At 47.8% G+C, this 19,356-nt stretch overlaps 1 protein-coding gene across 1 annotated transcript in view; it reads right to left on the reverse strand.

Moving 5' to 3' along the window:
- The window catches only part of KLHL3 (kelch like family member 3), a 45,123-nt gene that overhangs the window by 1,012 nt on the left and 24,755 nt on the right, over window positions 1-19,356 (reverse strand). Inside the window, exons 6-12 of the mRNA XM_054388927.1 lie at window positions 16,269-16,378; window positions 11,301-11,417; window positions 10,749-10,898; window positions 8,129-8,246; window positions 7,222-7,419; window positions 6,288-6,389; window positions 3,810-3,938 (exon numbers count right to left, since the gene is read on the reverse strand). Of these exons, the coding sequence (XP_054244902.1) occupies window positions 3,810-3,938; window positions 6,288-6,389; window positions 7,222-7,419; window positions 8,129-8,246; window positions 10,749-10,898; window positions 11,301-11,417; window positions 16,269-16,378 (924 nt within the window). The remainder of the gene's footprint in view (window positions 1-3,809; window positions 3,939-6,287; window positions 6,390-7,221; window positions 7,420-8,128; window positions 8,247-10,748; window positions 10,899-11,300; window positions 11,418-16,268; window positions 16,379-19,356) is intronic.

Genomic DNA, 19,356 nt, shown 5'->3' on the forward strand with positions numbered 1-19,356 from the left:
GACCACTGCATCCCAACCCATCTTGCTTCCATCTGCCCAACCTTTTTCTGCCATGTGGCTCTTACATTTTAGTCTGATTCCCAATTCCAGAAGCTTTATTTTTGCTTTTCTTGCTGCCTTTGTGCCACATGGCTTCACCCCTCAGACACTCTTCCTATTCTCAAGAACTTACAGGCTCCAGTTCTTGAGACTGCCACTGAGCTCCTCTCCTCCCATTCCCTCAATTTGTGTCCCCAAACACGGCACATGAATTGCCATGATAACTGCTATGAATATCCACTTCACTGAGCCAAATTCTCAGTCTGGTTGAGGGTACCCCAACATGCACCACTTTGGAAGAGCAGAACACATCCCAGGGTGAATCCTGGTCCCAGAGCTGTACAAGGTACCTCCCAGCTGACTGTGGAATGGGAACCGATGAGGAGAGTTTACCACGTCTGAGCCCAGCAGCGTGGGTTTGCAGCACATTAGCATCTGACTATATTGAGCTGTTAGCAAAAATTTTACACTTTTAAGAAATAATTTAATTAGTAAACTAATTTCTTCAAGTAGGAGAGTAAGAGTCAGAAATACTTTGCCACCTAAAACCACCTCCCTGTGTGCTGAGACAGGGCAGACATGGATGAGACATATGGCAGGAGGGGAAAGGGAACCCTCTGGGCTGGTGCAGCAAAGCCAGGCAGCACCCAGACATTCCCAGCCAGCCCGGACGGGGGTGAGCCCGGCAGCGGGGAGCACCTGCCCCCAGGCTCCACTAGATGGCAGCAGCGGGACGACAATGGCCGCAGCCGAGCGCGGAGCTCTACGAAGCCGCACGACCGACCATGCCGCAGCACCCCTCACAGCGCCGCCGGGCTGCGCCCTCCTCGGTGCAGGGGCAGCTGGGTGACAACCAGAGCATGATGAGCTCAGCTTTCAGGTTGGGAACGGAAAATTGCAAGGGTGTTCAGCAGGCTTATGTAAGAGCATTCCTAATGCTGGACTTGCCCTGTGGAGATGCACTTGCAAAGAAGCACTTGGAGCAGGGTGTTCCAAACAAAAAGTCTTACTAAAAGCCACCTCAGAACAGGCACAAAATGTTTTGCTGTGTTTCAACACGTTATCAAGAGCAGGAGATACTCATTCTGTTCTCCTATGAAGTTGCCCTGGGCTCAGTTTAGCATCAGGAAGATATTACACTCCTTTTAGCTGAATTCAAACCCACAGTGACTATTTGCCTCACCTGGAGTTGTGGAAAAAGTATTGGATTGAGGAAAGAAAGATGGTGTGTAGAGAGCAGCCTCTCAACCAGCCAGCTAGGAAGGGAATTCCCATCACAGCTTAAGCTGCAGGATCATTGCAGCAAAGGGCAGCCTCTCGGCTTGGCTACCTCTGGGTAGCTGCCATCTTGACTATTGTACAAGAAGAACTCCACAATTTGACACCAAGAGAGACCCATTGCATGCAATGAGCAATAGCACCACATTGATACATTCCTTTTCATCTGAAGATGATTTTAAATGCAATGGATAAGAGCTTTTATCCCTTTCAGAGAGGAATGACCCTACAGATCACCAGCTCTTGCCAGTAAAAAAAAAAAAAAAAAAAAAAAAAAAAAAAAAAAAAAAAAAGCTTAGCAGGGGCAATCTGAGATGAACTTTTTACTTGGGTTTGGTCTGCACATCACCCAGTGCACAGATGCACTTTTTTGGCAGTTTAGGCTGGGTGCCCCCTGCCACTGCTGCATGAGATACACCTCTGGTGTCCTGGGTGCCCACCCAATAGGGGTGGACACAGGAAACGGCGTATTTCTACCCATAAATCCTGCGCCCTATAAATCCATCTGCAGAGTCATTCTCTTCCTCTTTCTTCCTTCTCTGCTCCCATGGGAGATGCTCTCTTTTACCGGGTAATGCCGGGGGAGTATCCTCAAGGCCACTTAGGCCTGACTAGGCCTAATGCCAGGAGGAGAATGGAGGGGGGGCAGTCTCAGACCTGGCCAGCCTGAGACTTGCCTAGCAGCGGGAGGGGGAAGAAAGAGCCCTGGGGGTTTGGGTATACCCTCAGGTGGGAGAAGGGAAGGATTGGGAAGCTTTAGGAATTCTGTGAGGGGTTCTGTATGCTTTTGGGATATTCTTGGCCCTATCCTTTGTAGTCTCTTGTAGCTTCACCAATTGCTTTTCCATTTAAACTTTCCATCACTCTCCAATCCGTTTTGTGTGAGTGTCATTCTTTTGTTCCTTTCGGGGCAAGAGAGGATCTGTCTGGCCTCAAACCAGTACAATGCCTTAACTTCTACTTAGGGATACTATCTGCTCAGAAGAGAAGGTCTTCTTATTTTCCCTCATGTAAAGGTGGCCTCATCATATCCAGCTATTTTGTGCTCTTTGATTTGATTGTTTTGTTTATATAATGAGTAATGTTTGAAATGGATGCTGGCTCTGACTATTGTGTGAAGTAATATCTTGGAGTGGCATTACTGAGACAGCTGATAGGCCTTGCATAAAAGGTGATTTTTTTTTTTCCCCTCCTTCTTAGGTTCAGGTTAATGTATTTACTGGGATTATTCCCTCTAGGCTAATAGCTACAATTTCTCTGTAGATGGAAAATTTAAAAGGAGCAGTATGTTTGATGGATTTGTTCAGGAACTGGGTGTGATTTTTGTGGATACTTTTGAAGTATTAGATGATTAAAACTAATTGTGTGTTTAAGTGCTGGGCTACCATGAGATTTCACTGCTTTGGGATACTCTTTGCCACTATGCTTTGTAGTTTTCTGTAGCTTCACCAATTGCTTTTCCATTTAAACTTTTCCATCACTCTCCAATCCATTCGTGTGAGTGTCATTCTTTTGTCCCTTTCGGGGCAGAGAAGAGATCCAAAAAGGAAAATCCATCTGACAACCCCCAGATGATAGGGAAGGCGGTGGTGCAGCTAGGCTTCCCAAGTCCCCAGCTGAGCTTGCAGCTGGTCATTTGGAAAGATAACTCTTTGCTTACAAGTGAGATGCATCTGTTAGCAAGGCTCCTCAGAAACATTGAGCATTATTCCACTAATCCAGAAATTAATTTCAATTTGGCAGATTTTAGCAAAGGCAGAGGAGCTGCTGAGAGCTTCCAGGCCATTATAGCTGTTCCCCTCCTCATGGAAAGTGAGTCCAGAGAAGGGCCACAAGGATGATCAGAAGGCTGGAGCATCTCTCCTATGAGGACAGGCTGAGACAGTTGGGGTGGTTCAGTTTGGAGAAGGCTCTGAGAAAACCTTATTGTGGCCTTCCAGTATCTGAAGGGGGCTACAAGAAAGCCGGAGAGGGACTTTTTAGGGTGTCAGGTAGTTCTAGGACTAGGGGGAATGGATCCAAGCTACAGGAGGGGAGATTTAGATTAGACATTAGGAAGAAGTGGTGAGACACTGGAACAGGTGGCCAACCTGAGTCACCAACCCTGGATGAATTTAAAGGTGGTTTGGATGGGGTGCTTGGGGATATGGTTTAGGGGTGAACCTTGTAGGTAGGGTTCTCGGTGATCCTGAGGGTATTTTCCAACCTGAATGTTTCTGTGATTCTATGCCCAGGGAGGTGGTGGAAGCCTCATCCCTGGAGGTTTTTAAGGCCAGGCTGGATGTGGCTCTGAGCAACCTGACCTAGTGTGAGGTGTCCCTGCCCCTGGCAGCGAGGTTGGAACTGGATGATCCTTGAGGTCCCTTCCAACCCTAACAACTCTGTGAAGTAAGAGGTTGCACTGCCAGCCCAGCAACGCCACACCAGACTTTTGCTGTCCTTCCAGGAGCTGAGACCCCCGGGGGACGGTGGCGCCGCAGCAGAGGCAGTACCTGCGCCACTGCGCCGCGTGCTCATGTCGGCCACGTAGCTCCACTCGTTGGTGGCAGGGTTGTACTGCTCCACGGTGCTAAGGCACTGCCGGGACGCTCCGTCGTAGCCCCCCACGGCGTACAGCTTCCCTGCAACACACACACTGCCATCAGCACGCTGCCTGCAGCCCACTGCCGGCACCAGCACGCCCCACAGCCCCCGCCTGCAGCAGGGCCTGGCTGAGGGAGCCCTGCCAGATGAGTCTAAACCTGCTGGGACGCCTGGAGGGAATCCTGGCGTCTGAGGTCAACTTTGCAGGCAGGCAGGAATGGTGTTTTAAAGCTGTCAACTAAATCAAGGAAACAACACAACAGCTTAATTAGAAGCCAAAAGCCCAGAGTGTTTTCCAAATGACTTTCTGGCCCAGATGTAAGAAGATGTAACATCAAGTGTGCTGCTGACGGAGCACTTCCTCCTGTTCACTCAGGGCAAGGCATCACAACACAGAAGGTACCACAGGAGACCCTCAAGGCATGGTGTATCTGTCCCCTTTCCTCCCTCAACTCCATGAAAGCTGAATTACATACACCTAGGGAGACTGGAAAGGCACAATCAGATGTCACAGGACTACATCATACTTGAAACAAGGCTGACAGTCCCTGTCCTCTGTTCTCAGGCCTGATTGATACTCTCTCCTCATCTCCCTGCATCATCCATCAGCTTGTTTTACACTTAGGCAACAAAGTCTCTGGGCAGAGGGTTTCTTTCTGCTTCCTTACCTAGTACAAAGGCTTTCTGGTTCAAGACCAGGCCTTCTACAGACTGCAACAAATAACCATTAATGAAGTTCATTCTACAGACATGTAGAACCCAAGTTTAGGAACAAAGCCCAGGAATAAGACCAATTTTCAATCCCTAACAGCAGAGCCTGGCCACCAACGAGCTGTGCAATTCTTTGCATGCACATGAGACTCCCACCAGCAGTTACCATCTACCATTTCACACTTTTGCATCCTCCGCTCCTGTTTCCTTCATGTTTACAAGGCTCCAAGAACAGGGCCAGCTCATTTCTTTCTCACTCAGCTCCACTCATGCCCTCCTCAGGCTGTGACCACTAGGAGAGGTCTGCAAGGATCAGGCTCATGACTGTGCTCCCTTTGCATTTTCCTGTCTCTGTAAACAATTTAAACTCTTACTTGTGCTGTTGGTTCAATAGCACAAGTGTCAGCATTAGTGTCAGCTAATGAGTTAGGGCAAGAGTGCCAGACCAAGCCAAGCCAAGATAAAGTTCCCTGGCTGGCACCAATTATTTGATATTTTCAATACCCACAGACACCAGATCAATCTTCACAACATTCAGAGATGAAGGCTGTGGATTAACTGCAGGCTGCAGCTTGCTCCCCTCACCAGTATGGATCAGCTCTTCCTCCCTATCAATGCCCTCTTGGGTTTTTTATCATGAACTACAATGCGTGCAACACTTATTTGTGCTTTCACACAACACAAAGGAAAAGGATTTCATGTCTCTAGTAGAAAGCCTGTCCATGGAAATGCATCTCTCAGGTATGTGCTTAATATTTGTCTGCATTCAACTGCTTCAGCAACTCCTAGTGACTGTCCGCAGCCCAGCACTTCACAACCAGGGGCTAGCTGTAAAGGAGATGCTTCTAAAGATGCAAATTTAGCACAACCACTGCTATTTACTTTGACTTTATCTCTCTCCCTCTGCTCACATAAACCCATTTCATGTTACTCTCCATTCAAACAGGTCAAACCCCACCACTTCCAAGCAGAGTTTCTAACAAGGCTTGTGCCAGCAGCTGTCCTTATTGGAAACTGCTAAAACATTCTCCAGACAAGGTCAAACAAAATCCTTCCTTTGCTTTGCTAATGGAGGAAAACATTACCACATGAACTGCTCTTTCTCCTGGATCCAAACCAAGCCACTTGAGTGTGGAGCTGACACATAGGTGCCAACAGCTGCCACAGTCCCCCGAGCAGCCTCTCCACCCACAGGGCCCTTGCTGCCGTCAGTGCCTGCTCATGTAGGCAGCGTGTGGCACGTGTGGGCCAGCCTGATGTCAGCAAACACAGGCTTGGATATTCCTGCCAAACCCCAGCTGGGGGCTGAACCATGCTTCCCTCCCTGAGCAGACCTGCTGTGCTGGGTCCTCCATCCACTCTGCATGCTGCACAGCACCGTTGGCTTTCACCAGCCAGGATGAACAAGGATGAAAAGAAACCTGGACACAGCTAGTGACATTCACAGGAGGCCTGGCCTGGTCTGATATGGGTCTGAAGCTCTTGGAAAGCTGCATGTGATTTTTCACTGTGATAAGGAGGAGAATGGAAAAAGCTGCAGCAATTACGTCACATAAAATAAATCTTCACCAGCTAGAGAAGAGTTCCTGCAGTTCCCTCCTACTGCATTTAACCATCATGGCTTCTGTGGGACACAGTCACATTTGCTTGATGGAAATGGCTGCTGGTTTTCTTACCCTCCACAACTCCAACTCCAACACTGCTTCTTCTTGTGTTCATGGGAGCCACAAAAAACCACTCATTGGTTTTATAGCTATAGGCCTCAACTGATGCCAGACCTAGTTAAAAAGGGGATACACAGGTTTTCTAATTAAAAAAAAAGAGAAGAAAAAAAGATTGGTGTTGCACTTCCATCTGCCTTCCACCTCCTCCCAAGTCCATAATTCCCCCCACACATTCCTGTACCCCAACTTTCTAGTCCCTTGCCTTTCAGGCTGGGACCAGCATGTCAATAGCATTTCTTCAACCCTGGAAAAACTGTTCCCCCATCACCCCTGCCCTGGGACTGCTGCCCCTCTGGTGTGCTGGAGGCACCAAGGTGGAGCAGAGTCCAGATTCCAAGCCCAAAAGTCCCACATCCTCTCAAGCAATACAAGATGCGTCCCTGCTAAGGTTTAAAAATTTCCCCAGAGCCTGTGGCATGTACTCATCATCAGCTGAAATAGTTAATTTAGGGCTTAACCAAACAGCAAAGCTCGACAGCAGAGGCAGAAGTGTGAATTTAAACATGCTGTTATGCCAAGAGAAATCCCAGGCACACATAAGATGCCTTGCTGGCATTTTACTCGTGCTGCTATGAAAAATTTAACTCAGACAAGGAAAAACTCCTTTGAAGTCCAGAAAAAGCATATTCATACAGAGAATGAGACTGGAAGAACTGTATTATTAAAGGAAAAAAAAACCTGGGGTGAGATTCTCTGCAACTGCTGATGGGTCAGAACACAGAGGTGATTGGTTACAGCATGCAGTAAACCCCAGCCCTGGCTCACTGCTCTACTACATCATAGAGGAAGGAGCAGCAACCTCACTAAAGCTCTGCAGCCTTTGCAGGAGTCTCTGAAAACATTTTTTTCAGGTCAGACACTGCCTGTTTTTTGCTCAGTCACCTACCAGTGCTGCCATCGAAGCCGCCCACTGCATACAGGAGATCATTGAGCACAGCTGCCCCCAGGGTGCTTCGCCTCTCCTGCATGCTGGCTATGGACGTCCACTGGTCCTTCACGCCGTCATACACGTCCACTGTCCGTACCCTTAAAGAGCCATTAAAGCCCCCAACTGCATACACATTGCCAGCCATAAACACCACACCTGAGGAGAGAGGAGAGAGATTTTATTGAGGTTTCAAAAAAAGCTTAGGAAGCAAGTGTCTGTTGGGGTATGTGAAGCAGCAGGGAAGAGCAGAACCTGGGCAAGTCATCAGCATTTCCTGCAGGTTAAGGGCACTGGAGCCAAGCAGAATACAACACGTGTCCTGTGGAAGGTGAAGGGCAGGGGAATGCTCAGCAGCACAAGGCACAGATGGATTCCACACCTGAATGAGTAATTCTCTGAGCGACAGAGAACATCAAATGGTGATTCACATTCACAGCCCTGTCAGATGGCATCAGAGGAAAACTCCCAACTTACAGATCTGCTCTCCATCACCCACTTCTCAGCACTGAGTGGGATTGACTCAGCTCCTTTGAGTTTCACTAGGAAAACAGGATCCCTGTGGGCTGCCAGGCTAGCAGGACAGGAAGAGGAGGAGGGAAGATACTGATGGAGAAGCAGCCAGGAGAGAGAGGTGAGGAAGGGGAAATAGTGGCTGTGAAGGACCGACAAGCAAGAACAGCAGCAGGGCATCCATCTGAGTGAGGAGCGTGCGTGTATGGAGGGAAAGAAGAGGAAGCAATGGCAAAAGGAAAAAGCTGCTCGAAGCCAGGGGCACAGAGGAAGGCAGAAGGGATGACTGAAGACATCCATCCAGAGCTGAGGAGTTCTGGAAAACAAAAAAGGTTACAGCAGAAATTCCTGTTACCTGCTCTGCATCTCCTCGAGGGAAGCTCAGCAACCTGATCCCACCGCTCCTCCTCAAAATCATAGCACTCCACACTGCGAATGGCTTTGGGTGCTTGCCCACCCACCACGATCATCACCTGCAGAGGGAAGACAAGAGCTAGAGAGCCTCAGATACCAGCCCAGGCAGCTGCTCTCTACCATCCCCACAACCTGGTCAGGAGTAGCTGCCAAAAGCAGGCTGCAGGCCCACCAGAAGTTTCTGCAGTGTCACTGCTCGCAGTTATTTCTGTTCCAAGGGGCAAAGTGATCTCCAGTATACCACACACCCTGCTAATCCCTGCTCATCACTTCCAAGGTGGGCAACCTGCCCTTCTTCCCCAGGAAACACAAACCCACTGGGCACCAGGCACACGCAAGACTCACTGCTGAAGTATCTCTCAGTGAAGATGATCCCAGTGTAAGTTTCCCAGCCAGCCCCCTGTTTAGTCATTATCTCCATGGCTGTGCTAAAAATAATCGATGCCACTCAGCAAATAAAAGGTGACAGCTGTGTTGCCACCTGCAGGGAAGATGACACTCAAGGAAATCACCAGGACTGTTAAGACCTGGGGTGCTGAGCTGCCAAAGGAAATGATTTGTCAGCCCCATTAAGCCCTCTGGCTGCAACGTGAAGGGATGCAAATCCAGTTATTAAACCCTAAGTTCCTTACAAATAGGGAAGATCTAGGTGAAAGTGATCAAGGGCAACCTCAGGAGTGAAAAGTGAGAAGACCTGGATGACAAAGAGTGGTCCTTTCCAGATCTGCCCCATCTGCCACCACAAAGGCAAACTCCCCATGGACTCACTGTCCTGTGCAGGGGCAGTGGTCCCAGGAGTCTGCAGCTCAGCACTTGCTGGCTGCCCACTGCTGCTGAGCCCCAGATGGGCACTGCAAACCAGCATGTGCACAGGTAGCATCCAAACCACCTCCACCTACAAAGAGCTCAACCTGCACTTTGTTCTGAGCACATTTCATTCAACTCTCCACAGCTCTCAAGAGGGAGGATTTGCTCCCCTGATCACAGCAAATCTCAGGAGCCAACAACCCAAGACAATCCGATTGGTACAGGGCCAAGGAGCTAGAAGCAAAATAAAGAGGTTTCAAATATAGTCAAAAAGTAGATGTGAAACTGGCTTTAGCCTCTGCAGGGTGGCTGGGAGTAACCAAGGGGATAAGACTGTCAGCTGAGGTCACCCAGGTAATGAGCTCAAGTCCAGTCACAGTTGCTTTAAAAGTACAGAGCCAGACAACCAATGTAAAGAATTTAAAAGAGTATGAGAAGAGTGAACTGTTAGATCTACAAAGGTAAGAATGTGTCATCAGAAAGCAAACTGAGTCCAGATTAGCAGCATGACTACTAGCTGTGCTGCACACTTCCATGGAAAGCTGCAGAGCTTCACACGATTACAGAAGTGAGAGATTTCATAGCAGACAGTAATCCCTCCTCAGAGGGACCAACAGAGCAGATGAAAGTTTCTCAGTAACAGGATTGCTGAAGGATCATCACCTTCTCCCTTTGTTTCCCAGTGAAGGGAAGGGAGGAGAAACCTGCAGAAGCTCTGGGTTTGCACTTACAGGTCATGCTACCGAAGTTGCTAGAGAACCTCTGCATTTGCTGGTTCACTTTATCCTTAACTACTTTAGTCCTTGAGCAAGGCTCATATCAGCCCTTCACAACATCCCCAAAGCTATGCTCTACCAACTTCATCTTAGTGCCAGCAGGCAGAAAGGACACCACACAAAACACACTCTGCAGAACCGCAGTTTCTTGATGGCCAGCCCAATCCCCAAGTATCTGATCAGACCCTCAGAACACACATCTCAAACACCCTCCCACAGAACAAGCTCACTATGATTTGTGCTCAGATAAATGACACACTGTGGTTTGGATGCCTTACAACCACCAAAATGCTTATTACTAGCTTCAGCAGCAGTCTGCTGACAGACATTGTGCCAAACTGTGTTTGTCTCCAGGGCACAAGAAAATTTGTTTCTGTTGTCGTTTTTATCTTCACTAATAAAGTGGTGGTCAGAGCATCACATGCCTGCAGGATAAATGTGGGGAGTACCAAGGATTATTTAGTCAGTAGCTGCTTTCAGTCTGCTGACATTTGCTTCAGCCTTCCTGCCCACAAGAAGTCTGGGTGGTTTTATTTCCTGCTGTCCTCGCTTCTGATTATGGATACAGGAAAAGGAAAGACAGCTGCTGTGACCCTTCTCAGCAGGGCTCCACGACAGTGCCGAAAGCCAGCAGGATCCTCAGCCAACTCTCTGAGCACTGCAGGCAGCTGCCTGCAGCCACTCCACGGGTCAGTGATTCTCAAGCTGCAGCTCCAGGAGCAGCAGCCCTTCACAGCCCCACTTGTGGCTAACAAAACATTTCCACGGCAGGCCCTTGCCCCTGGGAGCAGAGATCTTGCTTCTCCTAAGGGTTTATCTAAGTTTATCCAAATTAATGATGTATCATTGGGCAGAGGCAGTACCAGAAGAGGGAGTAACACACTTCAAAGGATAATCATGGAGTTAGTGAGAAGTAACAAGCTCCTCAAAGGCAGAAAATGCCACCAGGAATGCAGTGTGAGGTGAAGCTCAGCTTACCTTTGGCAGGCTAACAGGAGTCCTTGGCTTTGTTCTGGGGTTCTTTATGAGTTGCCTTTGATCCAGAGGAAGTAAATGATATTTCATGGCCTCGATGAGGAAGTCTTTACAGGTATTGTTATTCTTGATTAAAGCTTCTTCTTCAACTGTCTGAGGACAGGCACACATACAAAAGATCATCTTAACTGAAGTGCTTGCCAGCACAGGTCACAAGCTTTGTAGAGAGAAGGGGAAACCTGGAATTTCTCTTCCAAAGTACTAACATAAATAAAAATGCAGAAGACAAGCACAGATCTGCAGCTCTTCCCAAAGAAGAAGAGCCAGATGTAGTAACATCCATCCACAATCACTCCTGAGTCACAGTGCTCTTTCTATTTACCACCCTCTGCCAGACACTTAGCTCAGCACCACCCAGTCTTTCCTTTTATTCCTCTGTTTACAGACTCAGCAACATGCCAAATTCCCCACCTCACCCACAAACAGCCAAGTCATTGATTAAGGAGCTACCAGCAGCTTCAGTGCAAAGTATTAATGACTTTTTTGCAGCCTGACCTGTACAAGGTAATCTCTGGGCAAGAGGGGCAGGCGGACGTGCTCCATCAGTTTAGCCATGTGCTCTAAGCGAGATTCCTTCTCATAGTTTATCCAAGAAATAACAGCTTCAAAGACCTGCACAGATAAAGCACAGTTAAAGGGAGAAGAGAGAACTGGCCTGCATAGCCATCTATCCCAAATCAGGAGCTTTGTGATTTTACAGCACTGAAGGAAGGTGGTGCAAGATCTCTGTAAAACAGATGAAGTCTGCACAGAGCACAAGCACCACTGTAGCCAGGAGGGTGAGCTGCCCATGCATGTTAATAAGCAACTTCACATCTAGATGTGCTGTATCACCCTGAAAGCCAAGAGTGTGCCCAGGACAATCATACTCTTGGACATGAGTACTGGAAGGCAGCCAGGAAAGTTAATTAGCCTGCTGACATTTGCACTGGACATTATTCATGAAATCAGCCACAAGGATTACTTCTGATAAGAGAGATCTCCTCTCCTGAAGGAGCCTAGCCACACAGTAAGTCACTGTGCTCACCATCATGGTTAATCACTGTACCATTTCCCCCTCAATAAAACCCAGAGGACAAGCTCACCACAGGCACAGGAAAAGCCCTGCTCTACATGCATGGCACTGCTAAAAATACTCAAATAGTCTAGCTGGGAAGGAAGGGCTACTGGTCTGAGCTGAAATTTAGTTCTGCTCCCAGATCCAACCAGTTCAGATAAGCATCCAAACTTTGACTCCGTGACAAACTGCTCACCACCCATCCCATGCAGCAGCAGCAGCTACCCAGAGCCCTGCAGGAGGAGCAGATGTGGGCAGAAGCGTCCTGTGTGGGCTCCTGCATGAATATGCATCTGCTTATATAACCAACAGCCTCACTCCTCCTGAAAGAGAGGCCTGAAAATGTCACCAGGAGCGGGGAAGGCTGCCTGACACACCCAGCAAGGCAAGGAGAGGAGCTGCTGCAGTCTCGGATGCTGCACAGCAGGATCTGGATCAATGGAATTTCCCCATAGGGTCAGAATTAAACTCTGACCCTTAGCTCACCTCTACAGGCAAAATTCCCCAACTGCTCTTGCTGCCCAGTTACTTGGGAGGTGGTGGGGGCTGAGCACAGCCCTCTGCCCCCAGCCCCCAGCAAAAGCATTGCTGGCCCTTTGCCCCGGCACCCTTGGCAAGTGCCCTTGGTTTCAACTTCCCTCTCAGGTCACCAAATGGTCAGGTCAATTTGCACGGCTATTTTTTTCCTTTCTTTCCATCCCTCCTCAAGAAACCATTTTGTGTGGTCCAAGGTCACTAATTGGACAAAATCAACCAGGACTGGAGGCACAATCTCTCAGCCCTCTACTGCTGCTGGCGAATTTATTTGCAGGAGGCACTGGCAGATGCATCCTCCCACAAAGGAGAGGCAGAGCAAAAGGAGGTTTCTTCCTCTTAGGCTAAACCATAGACTTTAAAAAAAGAAGCAGTAAGGTATCAGCCTCATTTCCCATGCCAACAAATGCTCCTGCTGAACTGCTTGGAATTCAGGACACTGCCAGGAGGATTTAAGCAACACAACAGGGAGCCATGTAATCAAACCCCAGCAAAGGCAGAGGAAAACATCTCCTGCAGAACCCCCAAGTATCTTTAAATGGAAATAAATAAACAAACAATTTTGCTGTGGCTACAGGGCCTTGAAAGCAGAAACTAGGTTGTGAGATTCTTTTAATTGCAAATGAGCGTGGAAGGAGCATAAAGCAAGTGTTTAGCTACCAAAGATGCTTTTCTTTAACCTCTGCTGCACAAATGCTGAGCTACATAGCAGGTCACAGGACTGGGACTTACCCAGCCACAGACCAAGATGACAGGGAACAGGTCTTAAAGGAAGGTAAAGCAAACGTGCAGGAGGAATAAACTGCTCCCTTGGTGCTGGAGACCACTCCTGGGTTCCACATATGCTGATGCCACTCTGCTGGCCCTGATCTAACAGCTTTTCTTTATTATTTTTCTTTTAATCACATTCTGGCACCTTCCCTTGGTCCCAGTTCCTAATTTTATAAGGAGGGGTGTGTGTGTGTAAATATTAATCCAAGAAAGCAATATCACTATTTAAAGGCCACATCTGTTGCCATGCCCTCCCCTCTGCAACACTGTGCCCACTGCAGACCCTGAGCAGCCACTGCTGGTCCCCCAGGAGAGGGCTTCTCCAGTCAGGCACAACCTGCTGCCAGGCTGCAGTGAAGTGATGCCATGACCCACACAGCTTCATTCAGAGCATGGGCACAGGCTGGCAGCTGCCTGGCTGCAGGAGCAGGCTACGCTGGGGAGAGACAGATTCCCCACTCTACAGAGTGCAAGGATAAAGGCCTGGAGTATCCTCTTTCTGCACACTAAGCAAACAGCAAGGCCAGGTGTTTTCCCAGTCTCTCCAGACAAAACTCCACTTGTTAGATACTCCCAGGAGTAAGGACCAAATTGTGCATCAGCTTCTGGTGCACATTAGCAGCTCGAGATAAGTCAATGACTGGCTACTGTGTAAAATCTCCAACCCAAAAACCTGACCCTTGTAAAAATGCATTTATTTTACCCATTTCTTTTGTCACTGTTCCCAGTTGGCAGAAGCCCTTTCCCAAGTGCTGGCAGCCCATCCATATCACACTCCAGGAGTAAATATGAAAAATCATGATCTTTTAAAATAGCTTTTCCTTGCTTATAATTAGCCAGTTAGGCCAGGTGCAGAAAGTATTGATAAAATTCTCCTCAGAGTACTCAGCTATAGCAAAAAAGAGCAGGCAGACACCAAAATAAACCTTTGCCCTTAACCAGAAAGGGCCCTGTGCAAGCACAGAGGCTGGGAAGAGCAAGAGGGAGAGGGGGAGAAAGGAGGAAAATCTTTGAGTAATGGGGAACTGCTGTCACCATTTCACAATTAGAATAGATTTCTGTGGTAGCAGACAACTTTTGTAGTCCTGATGGCCTAGGGAATATAATTATGCCAAAATCTGTGGAGATGACAACTAGATTTTATTAGGCCAATTGGTATTATTATTGATGGAGGTGGCAGAGGATGGGGAGAACACACAAGCTCTTGGACACACATGTCTTGAGGTTTTACAAGGGCAATGCTTCCCTCACTGGCCTTGTTACCTTCTGGCCCTGGAAGGACTCAGCTGTAACACTTCCCAAGGAGCTGGAGATGGGAATGCCCTGGCTCACAGGCTGCTGGACAGGTGTAAGACATGGTAACAACAGGAATAAGAAAGCCTCTCCTGAAATCTGGCTGAGACAGTTGAACTCTCAGATGTTTGAACTATTTGCCTACTTATAACATCTTATTTCTTAGAAACAGTTCTCGATCCCCCAGGGGGGCACAAGCACACACCCTGGGGGGGGGGGTGTGTGTGTTAGCTGTACACAGATACACACATATCCTTTCATACATAGAGTTATTCCAAGATTTATCCCACATATTAGCAGATGGGAAGAATAAAGGGTCAGGCAAACTGCTTGTCTGTCATGAAGCTAACACAAACCAGCAGCCTGCCTACAAGTCTGACCTCAATTTTCAGCACTTCTTTGGGCTCCAGCACTGCTTTCTCATGCTCATTTTCCAGTCCCATTCTCTGCCTCTCTCTCTCATGTTGTTTTGAAGGCACAGCTCATGCCTATGTTTCCTTCCACTGCCTTGCATCCTTGACTTTTACAATCAGCTAAAGAAATGATGGGTTTGGTTGCATAAGGCTCAGATGAGGAAGGGAGGGAGGGAGGGAGGGAGGGAGTGCTTTGATTTCTCTGGGCACAATGCCAATAAAAGCTTTTTAACAATACTGCACAGGACTGGAAAAAATGGTTACTAAACTTGCACTTCCCTTTGAAGGCTGCTTGGCGGATGCACAGTGATTCTGCTGGGAGTTCAAGGCATTTGCTTTTTCCCCTCCCTGGCTCTGCCTGTGTGGCACCTCACAGCACCCTGCCAAGGTGCCCCCGCCAGCCTCACGCCTGCGGAAGTGCACTCCTGAAGCCCCCGAGGTTGCTGGCTCAGGATCTGAATGAAGCTTTGATGCATTCATACCTCATGTGCTGCAGGCTCTCTGGCAAGCTTTACAGTCCCCATGGGCCCAACCACCCACTTGTCTGAAGCCTGAAGGGGATGAGCAAGGATGGGTGCACACAGACCAGAAGCACCAAGAGCACACAGGTCCACATCATCCCCTCAGAACTCAGACATCCAGCAACTGTCCTGAAATTACAAGCCACAGGATCCTCAAGCTCTTGTGTAGCCTCCCACAAGTGCCCATCACCCCACAGCCACAATTCAGTGGTGAACTGGAGGTCTCAAAGTATGTACCTCTGCCCAGAAGCCTGCTGCATGTCATGCACAAAGCCTACACCAGAGAAAGGAGCTGGACCTGGTGTTCATCCAGTACCATAATTACCGTCACCCTCATCCCCAGGACTACAGACTACACAAGATGTCAACATTTCGACCACAAAACGACATCAACCAGTGCCTTTTCCCCCATCTTTCATGAAAAACATTAATGATGCTGGAAAAATGTTTGCTTCCTCCCTCTATGGTTGCAAGCTTCCTTTAGTTATTCTGTCTGATATGCAACAGAAGCCAACACTCCTCCCTGGCCTAATGAAATTCACCTTTTTTGGAGGTTTTACAGCAGGTAATAAGAGCTTTACAGAACAGCAGATGGGAGGTTCCTAGTTTTCCAGAGAGGAAAGGTATTCAGTTCTGGCCCCCAGGGCTTTTTGAAGTGATATGGATCTGAGAATCATTACTTCCTGCAAAGAACAACCAAGTGAAGGTCATTTTTATGTGGGGTTTGGATTCACATTATTTTTAATTTTCCTTTCCACATGATCACTGTTGGAAAACAGCCCCAAACGAGTATAACACAAGAACAGTTCCTGATGTAAGATCTAGAAACATTACAGCATTCTTCCATTCACTGTTGCTATACAATTTACTGTACCTTTTCTTCAGAGGAGACTGTGAGCTTGTCACTTGATATTAAACTGCAAACCTGGTCCAGACTAAGGCTAAGAAATTCTTCTCCTAGCATCACCTCAGGAAAGTGCTGCTCTGTTCAACAAATGAAAAGGGGGAACAGAAGATTATAATGAAATCCATGTTTTCAGTCAACAGGAGGACAGCATTCACAGAGCCACTCTGGTCACAGCCCTGAGCACCCCAGGCAAAGGACACGCAGCGGCTGCACGGTGGAAAAGAAACAGAAAATAGACTCAGAGCAGGTGAAAGGAATTTGGTGTCATTTCAGGTAACACAAACCCCAAGAGACACTTTCATAAATGACACTAAAGGGGAACTTAACTTTCTGCAACACCACTCAGTACCTCCCAGTAGCAAACACAACTAGAAAGTGGCAATCAAGCAAAGTGCCAGTGCCTTGGTGACGCAGCCAAGGACCTGGCCACCTCCAGAGTCACTTCTTGCTGCTTCAGCCAAGAGACAGAATCAGATCTGCTCAACACCTGGATGAGAGACTCCAGCTAGGGTCCTGGATGTTCAGAGGTATTCAAAGGAAAGCCCAACTTTAGCATGAAGCAGCCAAAGAGTAACTTTGGTGCATACCCCTAGCAGCATATCATGAGGGGTCCCAGGGCACCCAGCTGAATCTGGGTGTGGGGGCACACAGACAGGAGGCCAAGGGAGACCCTTGTCCTATGCACACACATGGGATCAGCTCTGCTCTCTCCCTCCTTTTACTTCTTCCCCCCAAAATGTGTAAATCTAACCTTTCTGCTGCTCCAAACCCTCAGCACGTATCTTCCCCAGCAGCTTTGCCCCTTTTCCACTTAAGCCTGCAATTGCAGACATTTCTTTTTCTGCCTTTTCTCCTCCAAACTCCTCCATGCTGTAACTTTGGGAGCCACCTGAAAACAACGCACATCACTGCTTAGAATCCCAAACTGGATTGCAACGTAGCTCCAAAACAGATCTTCAAATCCTGTAAGGAATATCACATCCAGGGCAGGAGGGATGGAACTAGATGATCTTTAAGGCCCCTTTCAATGCAATCCATTCTGTGAAGCCACCCAGACAAAGCTCACTAGGAATGAGTTACTTCCTAAAGAAATAATTTCTAGGTCACAACTGTTGTTAGCCACTCACTGACAGTTTTAGCTGTGCAAGCATCTCTTACATAGACATGCCAATTTCATCTCACCTGCTAAGTCTCATTTCTCTTTGGTTGAACTACATGGATCTTAGACACTTTATCTGAAGCAGCTTTTCCAACTTCTAATCCTTTAGCTTTGAGCAGCTTACACTCGTGTATCCTGAGAGCTCCTTCCGCAGCAAGATCTGCCTCTAGTTTTCACAGCTGCAGATTCTGCCTGCCAAAAAGCAGCACCACAGGGACATGAGCTGGCAGAACTTCCAGAGAGGAGCTCCTTAGAGATCACACCCAAACAAATCCTTACCAGGGCTGGTGCTGCAAGAGCATTTGGGCTTCCCTAACCACGGATCCTACTTGGTCTAATGGGGACAAAACCACCACAGCAGAGCCAAAGGTTTTGACTAAAAATAGCAGTATTTGGATAAACTTTAATACTCTGTGATGCTGGGAATCATACACAGCTCTAACGAACTCTTTTGGCCCTGAACACTTGAGAAGCAGGAAATGATCCCCACACAGCAAAGCTGGATGCACTCAGACTTCTGGACACAATCTCCTATTCATTCTGGACTGGCATCTGGGAGTAGAAAGATATTTGATCTCTTGTTATTAGTTCGAAGCAAGTAAAAATATTTACTCATTTTAATAAAAGAACTTGTGCCTGCATCAGGCAGGTTCCTCCACCTACTGAAGCTATCCACTGGCCAGAACTAAGCAGTTCTCAAGCAACAGAGCCCATGCACACAGGGACTCTTGAGCTTGGGGACTTCTGTCTTGGTTTAAAGCTGTTACATAAACAACAGAGTGAAAAGAATTTTAATGGCATTTTTATTAATGAAGTTCCATTAACATTACATGTGCTGTTGTGCTAACTGAGACTTAGGAAGGCCTATAAAACAACAAAGCAGACCTTCTAATTGCCAAACAACCAAATAAATATAGAGTGAATGCACTGCTTGTTGGGTTAAAGATTAAACAGGGCCTGGAAGCAAGGATAATGAGATATTACAAGAAAGCCTTTCTACAATTAACCATTCCTTCCAGGGTACCTTTCCCTCCAGGGGATAATACAGCCAGAGCAGCTGAAAAGGTTTTACTTCTATTTGCAGGAGAATAGGGGAGGACTTGGTGGGCACATTTTTATTCCACTGAGCCTACTTATGGTCCAGTTAAGGACAAAACCATACAAGGGAAACGTTGCAGGACAGAGCAGGTGCTCTGGCAGAGAGCAGGTGCGTTTTTCTCTACACAAACAGGCTGAAAAGCAGAGAAACAAACGGAGTTGAGAAATCTACCAGCTTCTCCCAGGCAGAGGTCAAGGGCAACTCTGCTGGAGGAAACTGGAAAGCACTGGGAGTTAAGAGCTTGGAGCTGCTTGGAACAGCTTTGCATTTACGATGTGGAGGAGAAATGCTGAAAGCCATTCCCAGAACCTTCTTATTGCAACCAAACATCCACTCTCAAGGAAACAAGTCTATGCACCCTTGGGGTAAGTGGCCATTGCTCCACAGATCAGAGGCTCAAACTGCATGACAATTTTAGCTGTGTTACCACTCCCACCCTGTGCCATTTATTCCTAGAATGCACAAATGCCCAGCACTGCCTGCTGCCCTCATGGGGCAGTGTACACAGGGAGGACACCAGCACATCAACACTGTGCTGCTGAACAGCCAAACTGTTCATTAGGGATAAAGTATTTTGTGGGCTGGGATTCAGAGGATCAGGGGTTTTTACCTCCTTAGGTGTTCCCCTGTGACCAAACCACAGTCTGCACTATCACAGAAAGGCACAAGTCTACACCCTACAAGGGCATGTAGCAACAAGGGCAATGGTTTTAAACTAGAGAAGGGTAGATTTAGGTTGGACATCAGGAAGAAATTGTTTACAATAAGGGTGAGGGGACCACTGGGACAGGTTGCCT

Source organism: Indicator indicator, chromosome 18 (genome assembly GCF_027791375.1).
Source record: "Indicator indicator isolate 239-I01 chromosome 18, UM_Iind_1.1, whole genome shotgun sequence".
Classification (NCBI taxonomy): Eukaryota; Metazoa; Chordata; class Aves; order Piciformes; family Indicatoridae; genus Indicator; species Indicator indicator.